Source organism: Cibotium barometz, chromosome 48, assembly GCF_041138505.1.
Source record: "Cibotium barometz isolate CiBa-2024 chromosome 48, ASM4113850v1, whole genome shotgun sequence".
NCBI classification, from domain to species: domain Eukaryota; kingdom Viridiplantae; phylum Streptophyta; class Polypodiopsida; order Cyatheales; family Cibotiaceae; genus Cibotium; species Cibotium barometz.
Genome location: NC_141093.1, coordinates 33,849,332 through 33,869,961, shown reverse-complemented (window position 1 = coordinate 33,869,961; position 20,630 = coordinate 33,849,332). Strand labels below are relative to the sequence as shown.

The window sequence follows — 20,630 nt, the reverse complement described above, 5'->3', positions numbered from 1 at the left end:
GACAATTCTCTTCAGAATCCAAAGGGACCCAACTACCAAGCTTGCTTTTCCATCTCCTATAGTCATAGCCCAAAACTAGGGATTGACGACATAGTTGGTATGAGATAGACATAGAATTTGGGCTTACTCTACAACTGATATTGTCGCCAATATGAAAAGTTTCCTTGGTACTCCATCCTTCTCCAAGTACAGTGTCCAGATCAGTCGTAGACAGTCTTCTATTAAGCCACATCGTTCTTGTCCTCTCCAATTCCATTGTATTGAAACATGCCACAAAGACATGTATAGGCAAGAACCATTGAATTTTTATCCTTCTTGAAATCCTTCCAGGAGACATAGCTTTAAGAATATCATCTTTGATTTTGGATTTGAAGCTTGTTATGGTATTTGGATCAGGAACTTCCCATTCGAGTGACATTAATGTGGGAATAGGTATGTCATATAATTCTCCATGAACACCTTCTCTTGATGGAACCCTGTATTCTGCAAAATACACAAATATATCCACTGATTTGTAAAATGAAGGTGGTTTGTCTGCATACATTACATCTGCAATCCCCTTGTGAATTGCTTTGAATGTGCCACTTAAGCTCTCAACAGGCTGCCACTCCACAACTGTTGATGGAAAGATAACTGAAATTAAACAAACAACAAATATATCAGAAGGAGAAATATTGTGTTCTATCAAATAGATAAAGTTTTGTTAAATTACAGTAAGAATGGAGAATTGGATGTTCATCCAAGTTCAACACCATGTCTTTGGCCATGTAGACATGTTGAACTTTTGCAAGCCAGCCATTGTCGGTCACTTTGAAGGCAAGAACACAACCTTTCCAATGGGATTTCACTTCATTTCGCTTGGTTCTTTTCACCCTGTGGGCACCTTTGCAAGAGGGAAGCATTGTTACCCAATCATTCACACGAAAAGACATGGGTTTCCAAACACCATCCTCTCTGGTGTTATGAAAATCACAAGAAGTTATATTATGAGAAGGACGACGTGAGGACGCCATAGAAGCTCACAGATCAGAGAAAAATAGTGAGTCTTTTGAAAATGCAAAGAAAGGAGAATAAGCCATATGCCAAAATGGAGGGAAGGTGGAAAAGGGAATGAGCCATACCAAAATGGAGGGAAGGTGGAAAGTAGACGTTTGAAAAAATTTGGTGATTTGTCATTAATAGCGTTGTTTTCAGAGCCTGAAAAGAGAAGATTTCGTATCTTCCTGCTTGATTTTTTGAAATATAAAATGAAACAAGATGTCACTATTTTGGACCCAAACTTTAATGTTAGCCATCGTAAACGTCTAAATTAAGCCGTTTTAGCCGTTCGCCACTAAAATAGAACCGTTAAGAAGACATTTAGAGGAGACAAGAATGCCATACTTTTGTATACGTGTCAATTCACAATTGGACAATTTCTTAATCCTTAGATTAACAAACAGCCCTTTTCTAGCCATTTTTGGCCCTAATGACATAAGTTTAATTCCCCTTTAGCTGCTTGATACTGAAGTGGCAAAGATTCTTAATAACAAAGGCATTAGATATCTGTCGATTGCTAGGACGAGATGTGGCTGGGTGGAAAGAGGTAAACCTCTTATCTGTGGAGTTTCAGTTAACCAAGAATGAGAGAGACTTAATGACTCACGTGCTGGAGTTGCTGCATAGTGAATTATGCTCCACAACCCCCACTGATATTTCAGTCTAGATCAAGGACTGGTCTTGGATTAATGGTGTCAAATTAAAGGAAGGAAAAACTAGGGATATCTATGCTTTAATGAGAAAAGGGGATGCTAATGTTATGTACTGCAACAAAATATGGAATGTAAAGTGGAGTGCTTCTAGCTGGAAAAAGAGATGGCACTTGATCTGGAACTGTCAGGTCCCTAGGAAATTTCAAGTCTTTCTATGGACGGTTTGCATGTGGGCACTACCTATTGGTTATAAGCTGCATAAAAGAAACATGGCTAGTAGCATTTGCCCTAGATGTAGGTCTTCAATAGAAAGTGGCACGCATGAGTTTTGGGAATGCCTGGCCTTAACAAGCACTTGGTGCAAAATGACCAAGTGGATACAGAAGGGTCTGAATATGCAAACCTTTTGGGAGGACTGGCTTCTTGGAAAGTGGGAAATTAATGATGAGCATAGTGGGTTGGTATTTAACATTGTCAGAACTTGCACTCTATGGGAAATCTGGACTAACAAATATGAAATTATTTTTTTGAAGACTACATGTACAGGATTGCAGGATACTGAGCTGATGTATAAATGTATATGCATGTGCTGGTTTGTATGCAATGTAAATAAAATTAGGTCTTTTTTAGAGGAGCTTTTTAGAGGAGCTGGATTTGCTGATTCAGAATCTGCAAAGGAATATGCCTTGATTATTTCCCTGTTTTTGGCACAGCTTCATGCATACTAGGGGTCTCTCCCTAATGTGGATTTGTTGGATGCAGGTGAGGTGCTAAATTGAGAAGAAAAGGCCTCCAAGATTTGGTCCTAAAACTCAGAGATGGTACCGCAAGGAAAAACAGTTGGATCACACTTTTGTGGATTTTATTGAGAACCGAGTTGGCTTTTATTGAGAACCTAGTTGTTGGCACTAGACCTATTGTCAAGGTATGGTCAAAGCATGGGGGAATGTTGGAAAAATAATCTCCTTGGGGCTGCACTATTGAGGCCATGATGGAGGCTTGCTTATTATTGGGATATCAGATCTCCTGGGATCAGTCTAGCCTCTTGTGTGAGGGTGAAAGATGGGAATTTCTTTGTAAAATCTTGAATGAGATAAAAAAGGAGTAGATAAGTTGCTTTGATTTTAGAAATTAATTAGGGTTGAATTGAGATATGCACTAAACTTTGATTTATATATATATGCAATGGGGCTCCACTTGACTCTGCTAGGCAAGAATCCCATAATGGAGGCTCCACGATGAAAGTGTGGCCTCATAGAGTTGGCCTTTTGAAGTGGATTTAGTGATCTAAATCATTGGGTATACTTTACCTTCAAGGCAAAGTCCGAATAAGTAGACGTTGGTGGGATTATCAATCCATCCCATGGCCCCACAATTTTGAGAGAGAACTTCTCTAGGTGTACTGAATAGGATCTCCAGGTCCACCATCAAATTTGGTCATCGTCCGAGATGTGGATTGGCTTGGTTTTGCCAAGCTCTCAGCCTCTAGATGTTATGTTGGTTGCAATCCCCGTTTTCATTTCAAACGATATTCTTAGCATGTCCACATGGTAGTGAAACGTACGGAGGTGGTTACACAAAACCCTCTATTTCTAGGTAGGAGATCTCGTGCCCTGTGGGACTGGCTTATGCGGTCTCCAATGGCACTTGTTCTCCATAAACCTGGCTTGGAGGCTACTCGCTTCGCCTGCAAAGGACATATTATGAAATTACTCTTATGGATCCCCTTGTGATGAGGTAGTCCCTGACACTGGCTCCTTATCGCTCCCAATGTTTCATGTTCCTTATCCAAACAAAGATGAATTGGTTCTGTGGTAAAGGCACTTCTATAACTGTGGAAAGCGAGAGCATGCTTATGTTGTGTGCGCTGTTATTGGAAATATTGTCGCTAGTGGTACAGCAAAAGAGATAGGTCCCAACAATCATCATAAAACTACATTTGTTTGGGCTACATGTTGGTCATGGTATGCTTTGGATAAACCCAGTTTACAATCGACACTAAATGTTTTAAACATTATGGTATTAGACATGGTTTGGTGGATTTGAGGTAATGTGATGCACTACACTTGACTTTATTGTTGTTTCCAACAATTAGTCCTGATCGGGTTTACGTCAAAGATCCTTAGTGCTTTTGGCAGGTCTGAGAATGGCTTCAAGCATGTTTTCTTTTTTGTTGCTAAGGCTCATGTCTTATAGGTTCACATATGTAGGCTCACATGTGTAGGTTCACATATCCAAATTCATGCCTCTAGGCTCACGTAGGTTCATATGTGTAAGTTCATGCCTCTAGACTCACGTCTCTAGAGTCACTTCTGCAACATGCTCATATTGTTTTTATATGAACTTGGCTCACATATTTCTCTTTCATGAACTAAGTCTACTTGGGGCATGGAAATCTAGGAGTTGGGCCTATGGCACAGTTTGCATGTACTTATTGGGTAAATAATTATACTTTAATTTCCTAATAATTACGAAGGATAAAAATTTCCACAAAAAAATCTTCCAAGGACATGAGTAGGTATGTTTGTACGAGTCTTTATGACAGTAGATATACCTACCTATAGATTGAGGTCTCCAGGCTCACATCTATAGGCTCACGTGTCTAGACTCATGGCTCACATATCCATACTCACATGTCCATGCTCACAACTCATGTCCAGACTCATGGCTCACATGTCCATGCTCACGGCTCATGTGTCCAAACTCACGTCTTTTGTGCAAGATTATGGACTCATATCCCCTGTCCGAGAGTTGGTTTAGCTAGTCTTTTATGGTTTTTGTGATTTTTTAGACCTGGTGGAGTTGTGATTAATGGTCCTTATCCTAGTGAATAGTTGTTATGCAAGTAATTAGAAGTTTTTTTTAATTATTTTTTGATGATTTACATGCTTCTAAGCCACCAATTTAAATAATGCATGAAAATAGGAAATGCATAAACAAAATTGATAAACCCATTTATGTTTATTTATTTTATTTCTTTGCTTATTTTTCTTATTTATTTATTTTCTTAAAAAATAAAAAATAAAAAAGAAGTCTCTAATGGCCGTTTTAATGGATTAATCCCCTTCCCCATGTATACATATATATTTTCAAAAATAAAAAACAAAAAATACCTCCCTAACTTTTGTTTTTCTATTTTTTTTAAATTTTTTTCCTTCTTTTTTTGGTTTTAAAAACCCAAAAAAAAAACTTCTCCCCTTCCTTTATTAGTTCACTCTAGATAAAGTGCATGCATGTAATTCTAAGATTGAGTTTAGTCCCCAATTTCTATGGTTTTCATGGATTGCATAGTTGGTATGACTTAACATTAACTCAAGTAGACTGTGTATGTAAGTCTCCCAGCCACCCTTTTTAAGTATAGATGCTCCCTCCCCTCCTTAAGAAATCCACAAATTTTATTCTAGTGATTCAAGAGGTACTCTGTTTGCCTTTATAGCTCATTTTTGACCTTTACCTTGGTTTTTTTTAGTAAAATTTCAAGAATTATGTGCATAAATAAATGAGAATTAACATTAGGTGCGCATGTGCACACTTGTGCACATTATATGCACACTAATGTGCATACCTACAATTAGTGTGTACACCTACAATTAATATATATCAAAATGTAAAATGATAAATTAATTAGGAAAAACAAAAAATAAATTATTAATGCAAGTGTCAATATGTAATTAAAAATATTAAGGTCGAATTTGTAAGGTTTCTCCTTTTAAAAAAAAGCAATAATTGATATGCACCACTATGGGTGTGCACACCTTAATTTAATTGGGCTATAAGGGCTATTCTCATAAGGTTCAAAAAACCATGGTTTGGCCAAATCAAGGTAGATTTGTGGTGGTTAATCTACCCATGGTATTTTGTTGGTGGTATGTCATATGTAGTTTATGAAAAATAAGAGTCTATTTTTTCTCCATTTAATTCATTTATTTTTATTAAGCTCTCTCTTTCCTTCTTTTATTTTTTCTCCTTTTTACTTTATTTTTATTTTAATTTACTATTTTATTATTTCAAAAACTTGTTTTTTATTCTTTTTTCTTTTTTATTATTATTGTTAAAAAATAAAATCTTTTCATTTGTAAATATATTTAAACAATGTAGACCCTAAGCCCCAACGCGCACACCGCCCGCGGCTCTTGCGCCCACGTAGATGACTTATTTTAAATTTTAAAAAAAAAACCTTAGAACCTCCTCTCCCCCCTCTCCACACTGATTGCACAGCGCCGCCTTCTACATCATCGTCTCCACCCCTTACATCTAGACCCTCACTCCATCTGAGTAGTTGCGCATATGCCTCCCACCAAGATCGATGCCCTCTCCATCTTCTCCACTCCCTACGCCCAAGCCATTCAGCATCCTGTGCTTAGACCCCCAAATGCTGCCCTACCTCACTACTGACCTGTTGCTCTGTGCCACCTCCATCGTCGACCTTGCAACGCATGCTAGCTTAACCACCTTCTGCACATTTGCACCGCCTCTCTCCCACCCTCCATACAACAACTACACCGCCGACTTGGGTGACGCGAGAACTTGATCACCATTATGAAGGACCATCTCACTTTCCAACAACTTCTTTACCGCCGACCTAGATGATACAAGGATGCGATCACCATTAGTAAGAGGGATATGTTAACCATTCCATTGGTAAACATGGTTATTTCCGCCCAATCTAGTGTAAGGTGCTTTGCCATCTCACCGACTCAAACGGACAATAGAACATATAAAACAACCCTACCTTGCATTTAATGTCAAATAGAAAAAGTCTAGACTTAGTGTACATAGCTGCTTAAGAGTAGTAATAAAGGCTGGACCATTTTTTAGTTTGTTCGACCTAGTGTGAAAACTTTCACTAGTATATATGTCATTTTTTACAATACGCAACACAATTATCCACCTGGAATAGTTACTTGTGAACTCTCCCTCTCCCTCTTCTTACTTGCTTATATACTTTTGAAGCTTGCTTGCTTGATGGATGCATGCTAGATAGGTTTGATTGTAAGTACAAAACCAAACAAGTTAGATTGTAGCAATGTGACTGCTTGTAATTGGCATACTAGCACTGTTGCTTAGCCCACCATACTAGGTTTCCAAGGCTGGTTTGGAAACTGCCCAAGTACTCTCTCAAAAGTCCACAATGGGCACAAGGCCTTGTCCTTCCTGCAATGAAAACTCATCATTTACAATATGCCATCTCCCACAATCTGAATGGCTCCTCCTAGCAGGAAAAAATGACAACCTGAATGGCTCCTCCTAGCAGGAAAAAATGACAAAGGATACAATTTCTCGGAATTCCCAAATAAATGCCCTTACTAATACAAAGAATCATGGTTTGACAGCAAAATAGGCTAAGTGGCTGCTCTAGCAAGGATCCTACAGGCATACCAATGGAAAGATCAGGTTATTACCAAACTAACAAAACCCAAAGTGCAATCTTGATTCCATTAGAGTCTACTCACAAAGCTTTAAATTATCAACTCCATAATGCATAGCATAGACGACGTGCTATGACATCCCCACTCGCTTGTTACCAGCATACAAGAGAACATGCGGGTTCATGCATAAATGTCACCTTAGTAGACAAATCTTGATAGATAAAACATTGAACTAAGATCTTATCACTTTTCCAAAGGTGAGGAGCAGACTCAGCCATGATGAAGGCTGGCACTAAAGAACACACCCACATATCCCTCACACGGCAAGATCAATATGGGCAAATTTGCACATTCATTCTCATCTGTAGATAAACATCCACTTTATTCATGGTGTTTTTAGTAACAATTGAGCTTGCTTCACCAATCAAAGAACCCAGGATGATCAGATTAGTACATGAGGGATGGATAGTAGTTTGGCAGGGTCAGGTGCAGGAGCTAACAGGCAGCTGGACCTGCTAACTATCAGTAGCCTGGCACTAAATTGCCACCTGAGCAGCCAGTCAACAGTTGGCTACTGGGCTTTAAGGTGGAGACCACCTGTTCAAACAGTTAGCAGACATTTAGATGGACGCAAGGACCATGGAAAAAAGGGATTTTGATGGTAAATGCCTTGAAAGGAAAAACAAATGCCACTGCACAGTGCAAGCATTCCAATCCAAGATTCCTAAATTACAACATGTCAAATGGTGAAACATCTCATCTACAAAAGGAGCTACAGATGAGGCATCACCATTTGAAAAAGAAAGGACTCGATATTTTCAATTTCCGGGTGCAACATTTGACACCTAGAAGTCTATATACAACAGATAAGTTGCCAGCATAATATACAGCGATTGTCAATGGATGAGCTTTGGGCTCTCTTTAGGAGCCAGAAGTTGTCTTCGATAATAGCCTGTACCCTGCTTTGAAATGGATGTGCCTGTAAATAATCATTAGGAAACTAAAGTCCCGAATGGCTGTGGCATAAATAATGTTAAAGAAAATACTGAAAATTTTGATTAAGGGCAACTTCAGAAGGGGGAGCTGCCTCCAGACCTACAAGTAGCAGATGTCACCCTCTCTCCGAACACATCTGCAAACATCCAACTTGCCAAAGATAGTCAGAAAAACAGCTGCCAAGCGACATCCTGAAATGAAAATACTTGCCAATGCTAGGTGCCTCCATCAATCATGACTTCACTCTCTCTACGTGATGATGCCATCGACGCAACTGCACTGTAATCCTCCTGTACAATATGATCATGAGATTGAAAGTGGGCATCTTGATCCCATCTATTACCAAGTACTTCCCAACCCATCGGATGACTTTGTTGCATATTCACACATGGAGGTTGTATTGAAGGAGGAAGTTCAATAAAAGGCAACATGGTATCCTCCCTCCCTTGACCAGGGAATGCCGATTCGAGTACATGCGGGCTTGTCAAAGATCCACTCGGGTGAGTGTATAGAAGCTCGCTCCTGCCTGCTGATGAGTAGACAGAAGAGAGATCACTGGGCCCTCCAAAACAGCTAGTGGGACTAAAATCGAGGCCAAGTCCACAAGAATCCTGGTCATCCCTCCCTGGGTAGTCATACTCCTGAGGAAGGCAGAAGTCCGGGTTCTCGATGCCTTCTTTCTTTGTACGTTTCCACCTCTTGGTAGAAGAAGTGGCGTCATCCTCAAAATCTTCATCATCTTTGTCTGTATGCAAATAGACCCAGAGCTTCCTATCACCATCAAACCGAACACAAGGATCCCTTTCATAGTGCAAACGGTCAAGTGCACCACTTACAACCTGATTCAATTGAGCATCAGAGACATCCTCTACAATATACTGGGAGTCTCGAATGAGTGAACACACATCTGCCCTGGTTCCAATACTTCCAGGAAGCCTTGCTGCTGCATCTCTTACCAAGCAGAGTATGGTTACATGAGGGGGTCGGTCAGATTTCAACATGAAATGATCTCTTGCCTTCGAATTAGGCTTCCCTCCTATACGCCTCAACGGTGCTACTGCAGACTTCCGGCCATCCAGACATGTGTAAGCAAAGGCTCTATCTGGAACTGAATATCGAAGTGCTTCTTCCCTTCGAAAGTAAGCTCTCATCTCTTCAGAAGTGGGGCTGATAGTTATGAGACTTTTCTGTGCTCTAAGCTCCCGAAACCTCTCTTTCTCATCAAGAAAGACAGGTGTTGTTGGTTGTTGGGGGAGAGCCAGCTGGCCAAGTTGCTGCAAAATCTCTTGCTCATGTTTCAACCAATTGCCAAACAGTTCCTGGACCTTGTAAAGAGTCTTTTGCGGGATTGACCATGCTTCATGTGAAATCTGCACCTCATTGCTGTCACCATTCATGGGAAGTAAAGATACAGGCCCAATCCATGACCAACCTCTTGCCCCTCTGCTATACGCTACAAGAGGTTTCCAGCCCTTCATTCCAGGCTGTGTTGTTTTGCTTGATAAGACCTTCAGAACACCTCGAACAAGCCCTTGTAGAGGCTCCTGTGTCTCAAGGATCCTAGGGTCTCCAGGGTTGGCTTGAACCCTCTTAACTATCTCCTGAAGTGGAACAGCAGGTAGCCCAGACCTCTTTTCCTCTTGCTCCTTTGCTGCATCAATGGCATCATCACCCTGCAAGGACTGACCATTGGCCTGTAGATAATTTGACTCGGGTGTCATTAAGTAATCCCCATCATTGCTTGCATTCTCTGTGTATGTGCTCTCCCTGTGCACAAGTACTAACTGATCAGTAGAGAAGGCCGTCAAAGCCAACCTTACAGCAGAGAGGAGGTGGATGACTGAAAAAGGGAAGCTCAAGGCCACTGGAGGGACTGGTGGAGGGACCTTCTTTGAAGACTTTAATGGAGTAGCATTTTCACTAAAAGAAGCCTCTCCATTGAGTGTGCAGGATTGCAGCAAGGCGCCATCATCAGCAGATTTTAGCCTCTTCCGCCTCCTCTTCACAGGCTTCTCATCTGTGTCAAGCTCTTCCTTGTCTTCCAAGATGTCATGCATTTCTTTTTCAGCAAGAAAAGCATCTTCATTGAGGTCTGTTTTCATCAGCAGACCTTCACAAACTTCCATTGGACCTTTGTCTTTGGCCTTCCCTTTTCTCTTGACCTTCTTTTTGGGTTCATCACCCTTTTGCATCTCCAATCCAGATGAATATGTTTGCATCTGCTCAACAGAAATGGGAGAAAGGTTCACCTCTTCGTCTTCATATACCACAATCACTTGAGTAGGATCTAGCTCTTGCTTCACCATCTTCACCTCATTTTCAAGTCCCTCATTGACCTTTTTGCGCTTCCTGATTACTCCTGAACCTTTCTCCTTTTCATCTCTTGAGAACATGCCTTTTGCTTTCTTGTCTCCTGTGGCTTTGATCTTATTTTCTAACTTTAATTTAAAAGCCACTTTCTCTTTGACTGGAGAAGCAGACGACTGCTCTACACATGGAGACGCAGCAGACTCATATGCAACTGGAGAAGGGACAAGCTTATCTTCAAAACCGCTTTCCACATCTGGATATGCTAAGCGTGTGATTGTATCTGTCTGATCAAAAGGCAAAAGAAGCTGAGATGCACCTGTTTCTACATATACATTACTTCTCACTGGAGCTTTGGGAAGCAATTTCAGAACCCCTTTGGGACGAGGTTTCTTCATTTTGTCAAGTGAGCTCCCATGGCCACTCTTAACACTTAGCTCCACCTCTTTCTTGGGCTTCCGGTCCATCTTCAATCGGGTAACTACTTTGGAGTCTACATCAGGTGGTGCTCCAGAAGTGGCCAGAACCTGAGAAGACTTTGCATTTTCTTTGGATTTCAGAAACTTTGCCTTTCGGTTCAAAAGATTCTGCAGACGGTGGCTTTGAAATGGCCCCACATTCTTCTCACAGAAAAGATGAGGCGGGGGTCTTGCTTTCTTGAGCTTCCAGGTCTTCCACATCTCCACCCTCTCTTCCATGTTAGAATCAGGGTAACACTGCCAAAGATGCTGCATTTCAAGAAAGCTATTTACCATGCCATTATGGTACTTTCTCACATGGTGATGATGCTCTCTTCGCTGCAGGCACTTGAGGGCATCACAATAACGAGTGGCTTTGGGATGGCATTGGCCTAATTTAAGTAGCTGCAATAGATCTGCTAAAGGGCTACTAAAATTGAAGGTCTCTCCAGCAAAAAGCTCTTTGAGGGTCAACCTGTATGTATCCTCATCCATGGGGGGTAGGAGGGCAAAGAGACCTTCTCTGTCTTCTTCAGTGAGGGAAAAATTCCATGTTTCCAGGGACAGGATTTGGGTGAGGTCAGAAATGTCAAAGAGCTCAAGGGGCAGTTCGCACACCTTATCTTCGACCTGACAGATTTGGCCATCGATGGGCTCGATGGGCTCTGCATCGCTGGAGTCGGAGGACGAGTCCAGAAAGGAGCTTCCTTTTCCGGTGAAGTTTCCGGTGGATTTACCAGCAGATCTCTTCACCGGCAAATCAGAAGAGCTGGAATGGCCGCTCGCCCTACTGACCCTCGACCCGCTCTTCACAATGGCCATGGTGGAGTGCGAAGATCCTTCTTCCAATTGGGTGACCTACTGCGTCTCGTCTGCAGAAGGGGGCAGACGTTGGCGAAATCTGCAGACGATGAAGAAGTAAACTTGCAGTAGATCGGAGGGACCTTTCCCCGCAACGAGATGAGGTTGGAGAGAGAGAGATCACGTACCTGTTCAGCGTCAACAACGCTGCCGTTCTGCAGAAAACTTGCAGTAGATCGGAGGGACTTTTTCCCCCTCTCAGAGAGAAAATGCCCAACGAGATGAGCTTGGAGAGAGAGATCACGTACCTGTTCAGCGTCAACAACGCTGCCGTTCTGCAGAAAACGAAGCTTTTCGAGTGATGGAACCCTTAAGGGCGGGTCCTGCGAGGCAGAGGGGAGAAGGCCATGGCGCCATTGAAGCTACAAGGACAGGAGAAAGGGTATGCCAGGAGGTCAGGTGTAGGGGGAAGGAGGCCGAGGAGCAGAAACTAGGGTAAAATTACGAGATTAGGACACGGTGGAGGCCGAGGAGAAGGTAACAGGCGAGGAGGGCTTGTCGGGCTGTGGTGGGGATGATGGGGTGATAGTGGCCATTTTGTTGTTGGTGGTGATGCCATGGTGTGTCTGTGTGATTGTATGTGTGTGTATATGTTGGGGGTGTGTGTGTGTGACCCCGTGTGTATGTTTGAGGGATACATAATCAAATTGTGGAAGAAGACGAAGACTTTTGACTTAGTCATGTGTGTAAGGGGCGTTTCACACCCTTGGAAGTCCCTCCAAAGCGCATTTTACACCCTCAAGCCCCTCTCTCACCGAACTTAGGACCTTTACACACTATCCACACCTCTCGCTTTTCGAGCTACAAAAGACAATGTTCGTGGTCTATCAGACGGGCTCTCTAGGCCATCCACGAAGGACTTTCATCGCCTAGGGATGTGTAAAGGATCTTAGGGATTGGATCTTGCATCATGGGGTTGGATCGTGCATCATAAGCCCCTCATGACTTGACCTATATATTGTGGTAGCTCTGATTCCCTATTCAAATTCAATCTTCACAAGACCCATTCTTTAATCAGCTTAACAAGACTCCTACTGTTTTTTGTTTTTTGGAAGACAAAATTGCATAGAAGGACTCCCACGTGGTCCAAAATCTAAAGTCATTATTTACCTACCTAGACTGTTGTGTTCATCTCTATGTCCTCAATGCTTTGTAGCCACACAAATCAAGTGAGAACTCCACACATTTGCTCATGGAAGCACACTTTGGAAAATGCCTAACTCATCTTTCAAGGACTACCTCTCATGGCCCAGTAGTTCCTCAAAGAGTACAAAACTTTTAGAACATTTCTAATGTTGTGTAAGAATGCTTTTGAATGCCTTTAAGCTAATACAAAGAGTACCTTGCTTGACCATACCACATTATGTGATTATGAGACCCAAAGTCCATCGTAAACTCCTTAAGTGTGTGACCTACATATACGACAAAAGAAGCAACTTGCCCTTCTCCACCTATATAGCCAACTTATAAGGTGTTGTATAAACCCTACACCCACCATCTCCCATGATGTTGGCCATGTCATGTGCTCTAGCCCACACCTTCTCCATCAAATTAGCTATATTGTAACTTACACTACACTTGTCCAGTCACTCCCTCAACACTCATGAGATTCATGAGATGCAAGGGTGACTCGTTGTGCCCCCAGGTGCTTGCCAACCTAGGTTCTACTTCTACAATCTCTTGTGAATCAAGTCTCCCATGATGCAATGCAGCTTTTTCACCATTCCCATGTGACATTCTTGTGGGGCTCAAGTCTCTTGTCAACTTAGGTGTGAACATCACTAGTATCAACCTTATGCCTGGACGTTGGCATCCTCATCAATTTCAAGTAAGTAACGTGACATCTAAACACTTACTAAGCAAGTGCAAGTGATGTATAATGGTGTAAAAGTGCATCCCTTTGAGTTCTTTGATAGCCTCAAGAGTTCGTTTGAGAATGGCAAACACATTCATAGATGGCATTCAAGCAAGCTAGCTCAATGGCAGAACCATGGGTGAGTAACTTGACTTCATGTAAAAAATTCTAGTAGTATCATCAATGCCCTAGTACACCATGGCAAGTCTAGGTGGAGTAATAGTACACTGGAGTTATTGGTGGTTATGAGACACAACTTTTGCACCACCATTCATTCCCCCAATTAGGCTAGCTTATATTTTGCAAAAGTTGCCAATCCATTCCTCCAATTATGCTAGAATATCTTTTATTAGTACTTTTTACCCATATCCTAGAAGAAAATAATGTTTTTTTAGTTGTATTGTGTTGTTTGCCTCCAACTACTTAAGGTAATCGTAAAAAATATAGCCTTCATGGGGACCACGAGTTTGTTCAAAGGTATAATTTGCTTGCGAAATCCCCACAAGCAACTTGCATTGGGAATCAATTCTACCAAGGAATTTTGTAGACTAATTTTATTGATGGTTGCACATAGAGTTTTCTAGTCAAACACAACTTAGGTCTTTCTTAGGTAAGAAAATTTACTTTCAAAGGATCATTATTGCATTTTCCAAGCTTGTAGAGCTTCGTATCAAGTATGGCAGGACAAACCTTTATTGGTCAACAAAAGCCCAAAGTGTCTACAACTTCTTCGATAACTAATGGCGACACTAATGGAAGGCAACAACATCAACACATATTTCAACAACAACAATCAAGAAGCAAGAAGGGGATTTTTTTTGGGAAGCAATGTATGGCAGCAGTTTCTCTCTCTACCATGCATTTCTCTCTCTCCCTCACTCTCTCTCTCTAGAATTTTGCTCTCTCTAACCTGTATCTCTCTCTCTAACATCTCTCTCTCTCTCTCTCTCTCTCTCTCTCTCTCTCTCTCTCTCTCTCTATAACCTGTATCTCTCTCTCTAACATCTCTCTCTCTCTCTCTCTCTCTCTCTCTCTCTCGTATCAAAATGAGCATAGTTTCAATATACACAAATGATTCAATCTATTTCAAGTGAATAATTAGGATTTACCTTCTCATATGGTGAATTATATTAACCATAGATTCATTCTCTCTCTCTCTCTCTCTCTCTCTCTCTCTCTCTCTCTCTCTCTAGTATCAAAATGACCATATGTTCAATATACACAAATGATTCAATCTATTTCAAGTGAATAATTAGGATTTACCTTCTCATATGGTGAATTATAGTAACAATCTATTTCAATCTATTTTAAGTGAATAATTAGGATTTACCTTCTCATATGGTGAATTATTATAACCATAGATTCATTCCTCTCTCTCTCTCTCTCTCTCTCTCTCTCTCTCAAGGACCTCTCAGAGAAGAATAATGTCAAACTTCTTTTTTGGGCATCAAAGTAGCTACATTATAGTTTCTCATAGTAGTTGAATGTGCCAATCTTAACTGATTTAGATACATTATAGTTTCTCATAGTTAAATGTGCCATTCTTAACCAATTCAGTGTAAGTCCTAGCTTTGCCAAAACATTCAGCCATGTTTCTTTGTTTGGATACAATTGGTTAACAGATAAACATATTTTCATTTTGGCTCATATCATGTACACAAAGTACAAGTGCTAGGTAAAATACAAGTGCTTGCTAGGTAACATACAAAGTACAAGTGCTTGCTAGGTAAAGCTTGCTAGGTAACATACAATTGCTTGCTAGGTAAAGCTTGCCCTTTCCAATTTATTAGATATACTGAACTTCTACATGACCTTCTACAAGTACATCTTTTTGTTGATTATTCAATCGACCATTTCTTGCACATGGTCTTTTGCATACCTTGGGAAGCCTTCATAACATACTTTGTGGTGTGCATATTTAGGCTTTGTGCCTAGTGGAATAGGCAACATCGCTCATGTCCCTTCATCTTACACCCTCCATTATGTTTCTCTGATGGTGTTTCAATTTGATTAATCCCCTTATTGCCATGAAACCAAAGAAATTTTCCTTTTCAAAACCATATGATATCATGACATTTTTAGTTGCACTCCCAAAATAGTACTTGGGAGGTCTTGTCCTTTTCTTTCATTAAGGAGCTCCCATAGGCTCTGCCATAGAAATAACTATATTAGCGCAAAGACTGAAGACTAATATAGTTGGTAATAAAATGTGTTATTTTGGATGTTACCTTGAATAATCCACGTGACATGCCATTTTTACTCAATCTCTGCTGAGATGCACCTAGTGTGGTCAAATTGTATTCAAGCTCTCCTTAAATCAACATTACTTGAATGTTTTAGCCTAGATGAGATAAATATTTGAGGGTGATAGAAAATCAAATAGTATTTGATTTCATTTTTTTGATGTGCAAATATGATTCCATGGAAGAAATCATATATCAAATGTAATAGGTCATCATACCAAATGTAATAGGTCATCATACCAAACAGACAAGAGAACCTCACAACACTTACACTAGTAATAGGTCATCAAACACATAAAACTGAAGACTAAGATAGTTGGCAATAAAATGCCTTATTTTGGATGTTACCCTGGATCATCTACGTGATATACCATCATTATTGTCCATCCATTCTAGGATGGACAATAATGATGGTTGTAAGCAAAGGGTGCTCAGACCTGTCCCATCACCCCAAACATGGGACAAGCACCTCTCACAAAAATTTGCGGGTGTGGCATACCTTGAAGGCATATGGAAAAATCGCAACACACCACTCGTCCAATGAGTCTCAGCTTGGATACCTTGATCTAGGTCCAAGTGGCATCCAAGTAGGCCCCCTCCTCACCTCGATCGAGGTCCAGAGGGGCATTCATGTCAAGCTCCCCCGATGATGTCTATTCATTTGCCATGCAGGACCTTGATCAAGGTCCACACTAGTGGGCCATGCTAGAACTCGATCGAGGTCCATTTGACGCCACATAAGACCTCGATCAAGGTCCATGCATGATGGATCTGTACATGTATGCGTAAATCATATGGACCTCGATCGAGGTCCATTAAAAAAAATTTATTGTTTTTAATCTCAGTGTTAACCCTTCCCGGAGACCTCTATGGTGTCGATGTTGGACACCACATCATTTTTACCACCTTTGGACCATAGGTACTGGAATTCACTTGAAAACCATGTTTTGTATATTTTACGTGTGTGCTCGCTACTTGTATATTAAAGGTACACCACGGGATTTTAGGTGGAGAGTGTTGTCTTTAGAATAGGTGTTTACACTAGCTAGAGTGACCAAATGAGCTTGAGGACCAGACTTTTAACTTTGGTTGCCCAAGAGTGTGAACCCTAGAGGTCACCTACAAATTTTAAAATGTAACTCTCATGACTCATTCTTTTATGCTAATTTAATAGAGTTCTCTTCTTCTCTATCTACTATCTTATGTCATTGTTAGCTTGCTTGCTTTCTTGTGTGAGCTCTTATGTGTGCTTGCCTGCTTACATATGAGAGAGTGAGCATGAGAGAGTAAGTTGTGAGGATGGTCGAGATTCCTTTGGAGTGCAATGGGACATTGTCATCGGCAGAGTGGAGCTTTGGAGTGCAGATGCGGATCAACATCGTCTCCTACAAGAATCCCGAGCACAAGTATTCACACGAGGTGAGTGACACACCTTTCCCATGCAATTGCGAGCCAGGCCATGGAAGATTGGCTTCTCGGTTGAGTTGTTTTATACTCCTGAGTGTGGTTGGGCAAAGCCCCACGACATTGGTTTGTTCCTAGACTCTTTCTATGGTGCAAGGGCTTTCCATAAGTGGCACCACTCTCTGCTGGTAATAGCCCCACTGCATAGCCACAAGGAATTTTGAATGTGTATATGCGTATGGTTGATTTCTGTTATGAATTTTGAATGTGTATATGCGTATGGTTGATTTTTGTTATATTTCTATTTTTTATAAAAATAAAATAAAATTCAAGAATGGTAGAAACAAAATTTTAAAAATCTATCCATTTTGTTGCATTGTTGTTGAAATCTTAAGAAATTTATGCTTGATTTCTACAATTTCTACATGTTTTTCACTTTTTGTAATTTTTGCATTTTCAATGAGTTGTATAATTTGTGCATTTAGGTTAACTCTACTCCAACTTATCATTTACAAGCTTAATTTTTTAGTTTTCTACATTTTTAAAATTTGAAAAGAAAAAACATTCAATTGAACATAATTGAAAGAATTGGGTTGAATAGACCATAAAATCGGTTTCCTAGCATAGTATTTATCCCAATTTTGACTCCTTGCATGGAGAAATTGGGATAAAAACAAAAAATAGGGGAGGATTTGCAACACACATAATTTTTTGTGTTTTCTACACATTCTGTCTTTGCATTAGCTTAATTAATGTGAGTTAATCAAGCTTAATCTTTTGTCTAATATGGGGCATCTTGACTAGCTGATCGCATTTAATTTATGCAGGCTTTTAGGCCATTAGCCCCAAAAGTCCAAAAGCCTATCAATACCCATTTTTGGGTAAGTTTTGAGTGGCTGGATGCATTTAATGCGTGGAAGCCTAAGTCAAAGATTTCAAGAATACTCTTTTTTGGTGGGTAAATGTAAACTGTAAATCGTAAACATAAAAAATAAAAAAATAAAAAATAAAAAAGAGAAAAGGTAAAGGAAAAAAGGGAAAAGGTCCAGGGACAAAACAATATATATATATATATATATATATATATATTGAAAGTACACATACAAGTTTGCTTAATATATGTTTTAGGCTGTTGCAATTGTGTTGACACAACTTGTGTACATGCCAAAATTTTAAATTTTGTTATGTAACCACACTAAGCGCTTACTGAAAAAGATATATAGGATGACCGAGCTTACGACTTGTGCAATACCAATCTCACATGAATGGGCCTAGATGTACATAGAGCTAGGAAGTTAGTTTTGGGCCCCCAATTGTAAATGGGCAGCTGGCCATTGTAAAAATAGAGCTCATGTATATAAGTGATTTATGAAATATAAAGAGGGAAAATCCCATTATCACAATTGAGTTTTGCCTTCTCTCTCTCTCTCTCACTCTCTTGTGGCTATGGTGGTAAGCTTGTATTGGTTGATGCATGCTTGCTTGATTGTGGTGTGTGCATGTAGGAGATGATTCTTCCCTTGTCTTCTCCCCCCTTCTTCTTGTCTCTTGCTCAAGATCCTTATTGCATACACAAACGCATGGAGTAGAGGTAGAGCTTTCCATAGCTCCCTTCTTCTTTGATGTCTACCTAGCTTCTTGTGGAATCTCCATTTAAGTGACACAAGTGGAGGTGGAGTGAGCCCCTAGCGGCCTCACATCGGGGAGTTAACCCTCATTAGGGTTGGCTAAGTGCTAGTCTCCAAAATGACCTGTGCATGGCATCTTTCTCTTCTTCTCTCCCTCTCTTGTGCAAGGTAGCATGTCGATTTGGTTAACATACACCTTTAGCTAACTCCCTCTGATTCTCAGCTGTCTGTCTGAAACTGACAGTCCTCTTATTGTCAAACTTGATCTTATTTGGTTTCCTCTCAACCCAATAGATTAATTCTATTCTTTTACTTCTTCAACTGACTCATCCTAACATTCAACTGACTCTTCTACTTCTTCAACTGACTCATCCTAACATTCAACTAACTCTTCTACTTCTTCAATTGACTCGTCCAAACATTCAACTAACTATATAATAATAGCTAACTCTCAGCTGACCTTCAATTGACTTTGTTCCCAATCAGCCCCTCTCAACATTAACTTAGACATTCAAAGCTCATCTTATCTCAACAGTTTCAATTAAACACTCCATGACTATCATAATCAAAACATTATATCCCAAACTCAATCATCCATTCACAACATGTGCAAACCCAAACACTATGGATTCTCCATATAGATAAAATCTAAACCGATCTCAACAACCCTAAGACCTTAGGCTCAAACAAGAGAAGGAAAAATAAAACCTGAGAGAACTTCCATAGCTTCAAACCTCCTTGTTAAATTCTGCAGACATCTCTGCAAGTCTTCTTCTTCAAACACAAACCCTTTCTGCTTCTTCTTCAAACCCAATTGAGTAAAGTCCTGGGTAGCACCAAGTTCTAACAGAGATGTAAATAGAGAGCCTAGGCTTGCCTCCACAACCTACATTTAATCCTCTAACTCACATGCATTCCCTTCGCTTTGGCCAAACCCACTCCTACTCACATTGGGTTGAGTTCTTCAAAGACAAGCTCTTCTCCCGCTGAATAGTTCTCACTGCATTTCCTCTTCTCTTCTTGTACCCGCACATGCAAATCTTAGCCAAAAAAAACTCTTTAAAAAAACAAAAAATCAATGTCTACTTCCTACCTTCCTTCCTGAAAAGAAGATCACTGCTCGATGCCTTCATTCTCGCCATTCTCTTTCCCCTTTTTTGATGCCTCCATTCCTTCTGGATCACTCCTCGCATCAACACGAACATGTCCCCTTTTAGCAAGTGTATGACATTTTTATTTATCTATTATCTCGACTATATTGCTTTCATACTATGTCGACTATCGGGGTAACCACCTTAAGCCCTCCACAACTAAGACCATGCCATATCACCTAAACTTTATTCACTTTTGCTACTAAGACTCTATATACAAACCAATTGTCATTGCTTGGAACAAGAACACCAGAACACTACACATATATACATGTTTGTTTTAATTTGATTTCTCATTCTCACAACATTTCTGGTGTTTCTTAACCTGTCTGGCACCAAAAATAGTGTACTTTTTTCAGGCTAGTCAAGCGCCACTGGCGCTAGCTCCCATACCCTCCCCCCTAATTTAGATCCATTCTCGGAGAGCTGGCAAGAGTACTTAGTAGTAGTAGATGGAGTAGATGCGGATGAGGTCAAGCCGTGACTTGGGATGTGGGCGGATCGATGGAAGACTTTGTAGCTCGTCCAAAAAGTGGTCTCCATCATGTCTTCAAAGGTCTACAGGCGCCAAGCAAGCATCCATTGGATGCGCTCGTTGGGGCCTTTGTTGAGGTTTAAGGTGAGGCCTTGGTTGCCCTCGTGGTAGTGGTTCCAATTTGGGAAGGAT

At 40.6% G+C, this 20,630-nt stretch overlaps 1 protein-coding gene across 2 annotated transcripts; it reads right to left on the bottom strand.

Annotated features, from left to right (window-relative positions):
• Window positions 1-7,702: 7,702 nt before the first annotated feature.
• LOC147611103 (uncharacterized) lies at window positions 7,703-12,326 on the bottom strand. Of its 2 annotated transcripts, none has more exons than XM_086785764.1 (2): window positions 11,811-12,326; window positions 7,703-11,722 (listed from the first exon to the last, which is right to left on the bottom strand). In XM_086785764.1, exon 2 carries the CDS (start codon window positions 11,641-11,643, stop codon window positions 8,272-8,274), a length of 3,372 nt encoding a protein of 1,123 aa, XP_086641890.1. In that variant the 5' UTR covers window positions 11,644-11,722; window positions 11,811-12,326; the 3' UTR covers window positions 7,703-8,271. The 2 variants fall into 2 exon arrangements, with proteins under 2 accessions (XP_086641890.1, XP_086641891.1); XM_086785765.1 differs by having other exon boundaries at window positions 11,931-12,318.
• Window positions 12,327-20,630: the final 8,304 nt, after the last annotated feature.